The 4,561-nt window shown below is 43.6% G+C and overlaps 1 protein-coding gene across 8 annotated transcripts in view; it reads left to right on the top strand.

The window, feature by feature from the left end:
• Positions 1–4,561, top strand: part of TAF1 (TAF1 RNA polymerase II, TATA box binding protein (TBP)-associated factor, 250kDa) — a 195,871-nt gene that overhangs the window by 19,210 nt on the left and 172,100 nt on the right. For all 8 annotated transcript variants that reach the window (XR_001001886.1, XR_001001883.1, XR_001001884.1 and 5 more), the window contains exons 15-18: positions 1,717–1,917; positions 2,514–2,655; positions 3,015–3,145; positions 3,855–3,935. Coding sequence is in view for 4 of the 8 variants with exons in the window: in XM_011943089.1 (XP_011798479.1) it covers positions 1,717–1,917; positions 2,514–2,655; positions 3,015–3,145; positions 3,855–3,935 (555 nt within the window). In the remaining 4 variants the exon portion in view is untranslated. The remainder of the gene's footprint in view (positions 1–1,716; positions 1,918–2,513; positions 2,656–3,014; positions 3,146–3,854; positions 3,936–4,561) is intronic.

Raw genomic sequence — 4,561 nt, 5'->3', positions numbered from 1 at the left:
AGATGGAGTCTTGCTCAGTTGCCCAGGCTGGAGTGCAGTGGCGCAATCTCGGCTCACTGCGAACTCTGCCTCCCGGATTCAAGCCGTTCTCCTGCCTCAGCCTCCCAAGTAGCTGGGACTACAGGCGCCCACCACCACACCCGGCTAATTTTTTGCATTTTTAGTAGAGATGGGGTTTCACCATGTTAACTAGGATGGTCTCGATCTCCTGACCTCGTGATCCACCCGCCTTGGCCTCCCAAAGTGCTGGGATTACAGGCGTGACCCACTGCGCCCAGCTCTTAAAGATCTTTTTCTAGCCGAGTGCGGTGGCTCACGCCTGTAATCCCAGCACTTTGGGAGGCCGAGGTGGGCGAATCACCTGAGGTCAGGAGTTTGAGACTAGTCTGACCAACATGGAGAAACTCTGTTTCTAGTAAAAATACAAAATTAGCTGGGTGTGGTGGCACATGCGTGTAATCCCAGCTACTCGGGAGGCTGAGGCAGGAGGATCACTGGAACCCAGGAGGTGGAGGTTGCAGTGAGCCGAGATCGCACCATTGCACTCCAGCCTGGGTAACAAGAGTGAAACTCCATCTCAAAAAAAAAAAAGGTCTTTTTCTGTATTCTGTAATTCTTTTTCTGTGTTCTTCTGTAATTCTTTTTCTGCCTATATTTCACATTTAGAATTTTCTTTCCACACTCGGTGATGTTCTTCCCTCGTTCTGTCTACTCTTCTGATTTTCAGCAAAGGCTTTCCTTAGTCTCAGGCTTCTTGTGACAGTTGATCCCTGTCTTGCCTCTACTTAAACTAGCTTAGATGTTTCTGTTCAGCTGTCCTCTGCCCTACTGTCTTGTGTTTTCCTTTTTTTTTTCCAGCCTATTCTGTCTAGCACTCTTTATACCTCATTGGTTGTTTTATGATTTGTTTATTTGGAGACAGGGTCTGGCTCTGTCACCCAGGCTGGAGTGCAGTGGCACGGTCTTGGCTCACTGCAACTTCTGCCTCCTGGGCTCAAGCCATCCTCCCACCTCAGCTTCCCCAGTAGATGGGACAACAGGTGCATGCCACCACATCCAGCTAATTGTTGTATTTTCTGTAGAAATGGGATTTTGTCATGTTGCCCAGGCTGATCTTGAACTCCTTGAGGTCAAGTGATCTACCTGCTTTGGCCTCCCATAGTGCTGGGATTACAGGCATGAGCCACCATGCCCAGCGTTGTTTTATTTTTTAGTTAGTTAACTAATTTATTCAACAAATGTTGCTCTCACCTGTTGTGTGTCGGGCTACACTGTGGTCTAGGGTAGTAGTATAATACTTGGTACATTATAAAGTGATTTTCATATGTAATCTTCATAGCAGTCCTGTGAGGTATAGGCATTTTTAAGTACCTCTGTTTTGTAGATGAGGAAAACTAAGCTTAGACATGTTAAATAGCTTAAATAGACTTGTTAAAAAGCTTAAATAGACATGTTAAATAATATAGGTAATGGCAGAGCTAGCATCATCTGAATTCACTTCCTGTATTTTCTCCCCTACTGACTCTGAAAGATAGTGGAGGAAAACCTGTTTAATCACATTTGATAATCCATATTTTAATTTATTTGTATTACTGGATAGAGTTTAGATGGCATAATGAAGATGGAGAGCAATAAGCTTGATTTTTCTTTCTCAGCAGTTGACTGAATTTCCTAGGGCTACTCTGTACATAATTTTTGTGTTTTTACTTTTGTTAGGCATTTGAGAACAATCTTTTTCGTGCTCCAATTTATCTTCATAAGATGCCAGAAACTGATTTCCTGATCATTCGGACAAGACAGGGATACTATATTCGGGAATTAGTGGATATTTTTGTGGTTGGCCAGCAGTGTCCCTTGTTTGAAGTTCCTGGGCCTAACTCCAAAAGGGCCAATACACATATTCGAGACTTTCTACAGGTAAGAATGGGAGGATAGGGAGGGGGTTGGGTTGCATATAGAAAGGGTATGTTGGGGCTGGGCACCGTGGCTCACGGCTGTAATCTCAGCACTTTGGGAGGCCGAGGCGAATGGATCACTTGAGGTCAGGAGTTCGAGACCAACCTGACTAGCATGGTGAAACCCTGTCCCTACTAAAAATACAAAAATTAGCCGGGTGCGGTGACTCACACCTGTAATCCCAGCACTTTGGGAGGCCAAGGCGGGCAGATCACCTGAGATCGGGAGTCTGAGACCAGCCTGACCAACATGGAGAAACCCCGTCTCTACTAAAAATAGAAAATTAGCCAGGTGTGGTGGCACATGCCTGTAATCCCAGCTACTCGGGAGGCTGAGGCAGGAGAATCGCTTGAACCCGGGAGGCGGAGGTTGCAGTGAGCACTGCACTCCACTCTGGGTGACAGAGCGAGTCTCCGTCTCAGAAAAAGTGGGGTGTGTGGGTTTGGGAGCACATCAGGAAAGATGAAAATACATTAGAGCTTAGCAAGGGAAGAGGCCCTAGTGAGGACTTTCATCCTTTTCTTTGCCAAATAAAATACACTTGGTTTGTTGGGCAGGTTTTTATTTACCGCCTTTTCTGGAAAAGTAAAGATCGGCCACGGAGGATACGAATGGAAGATATAAAAAAAGCCTTTCCTTCCCATTCAGAAAGCAGCATCCGGAAGAGGCTAAAGCTCTGCGCTGACTTCAAACGCACAGGTCATCCGTTGTGACTAGTTATTAGACTGCCTTTTTCCAAGAAAAGAATTTTGATGGCTTTGAGTTAAAGGATAAGCATATAGTTAATAAAATAGAAATTGATGGCCGTTGAAAGGCGGTAGCAGATCTTCTAACGCTCTGGTTGCTTTTTTGAATTTGGCTGCCAGGAAGTTTAATGTGATTATTGGATATCTTCTATGAGTTGTAGGAAACTTAGCAGCTGGTGTTTTCTTGGCCAGTCATGCCAACTGTGGCTAGGCCTGTTACAGTTTTGGTTTACTGTCCCTGTTGCTGTCAGTAAATATCAGGGCCTTTGGAATTCAGAATGGTCTCATTCTCTATGTATATGTCTTTTCCAGGGATGGACTCAAACTGGTGGGTGCTTAAGTCTGATTTTCGTTTACCAACGGAAGAAGAGATCAGAGCTATGGTGTCACCAGAGCAGTGCTGTGCTTATTATAGCATGATAGCTGCAGAGCAACGACTGAAGGTGAACACCTTCCTCTTAGACACCACTTGTGCCTGTGGTTTTTTTTTTTCTCCCCCCCCAGAGAGATGAGACGACTCTCTCTCTCGCTGGCTTAGGGAGGATGGTTACTAGATTATTACCAATTACTAAAAAGTTGAATTTGTGTAAAGTACTTCCTATGTACATCAGTTCTGGAGAAAAACTGCAGTGTAGCTGAATATCAGTGGGAAGGCATAACCGGGAACTTTGGGCATATTGTTTTGCTTTGAAAATGGTGACTAGGTGACTTTAATCTCTTCTTTGCAAGATAAGCATATAAGCAGGGAAAGTACTTGTCAACCTCTCAGGTAGGCAGAGATGATGATGGTGCTGAATGTGTGGTTTAGGAAAGCACAGAATTCTTATAAGGCAGAAAGAGAAAAGGTCCAGCTGGGGTGGGACAGCACAGCTCTGTCCCACTGAGTTAATGAGTCTCAGTTATTGAGCATCTCTGTTCAGCTTGCTTATGGGCTGTAACTGTCTGTATATTAGCTAGTAAGCTGCTTGGCATGTGGTAATGTATCTTCTCATAGCTTAAGGATGTGCCATGGTGCTAGATATAGTGAAGACTTTATGGAATCCATCTATGTAAAATAGGCTTTGGTATTCTGTACTTGTATTCAGTAAAAAAAGAACTTGTGCTTTGTGTTTTTTAACTGACTGATTTATGCATGGATCTGTCCTCTTCCAGGATGCTGGCTATGGTGAGAAATCCTTTTTTGCTCCAGAAGAAGAAAATGAGGAAGATTTCCAGATGAAGATTGATGATGAAGTAAGGCTTTATACTAGTTTGTATTAGTCATTAATACATCTCATTTATCCTTTTAAAAGAGACAGCTTTATTGAGATAAAATTAACATACAATAAACTGTACACATTTAAAGCATACTATTTCATGTTCTTTATTCATGCCAGAAAAAATGATGTGATATATCCAATACTGTACTTTATATGATATGGTTTTTTTCTTTCTTTTTTTTTTTTTTTGACAGAGTCTTGCTCTGTTGCCCAGGCTGGAGTGCAGTGATGGCGTGTCCTCGACTCACTGCAACCTTCACCTCCCGGGTTCCCGCGATTCTTGCGATTCTCCTGCCTCAGCCTCTCGAGTAGCTGAAATTACAGTTTCATGCCACTGTGCCCAGCTAGTTTTTTGTATTTTTAGTAGAGACGGGGTTCCACCATGTTGACCAGACTGGTCTCGAACTCCTGACCTTAAGTGATCCTTGTGCCTTGGCCTCCCAAAGTGCTGGGATTACAGGCATGAGCCACTGTGCCTGGCAGGATTTTCATTTCTTCTAGAAAAAAGACTTTGACCTGATTTATAAGACTCCACATGATTTTGACCTTGCATATTAATCTGACCTCCTTTCATCTCCTGTCACTGCCTGTCTTTTTTTT

Source organism: Colobus angolensis, unplaced genomic scaffold, assembly GCF_000951035.1.
Source record: "Colobus angolensis palliatus isolate OR3802 unplaced genomic scaffold, Cang.pa_1.0 Scaffold216, whole genome shotgun sequence".
Taxonomy (NCBI): domain Eukaryota; kingdom Metazoa; phylum Chordata; class Mammalia; order Primates; family Cercopithecidae; genus Colobus; species Colobus angolensis.
Note: the sequence above shows the minus strand (reverse complement) of the source record. Positions and strands in the feature narration are given on the sequence as shown.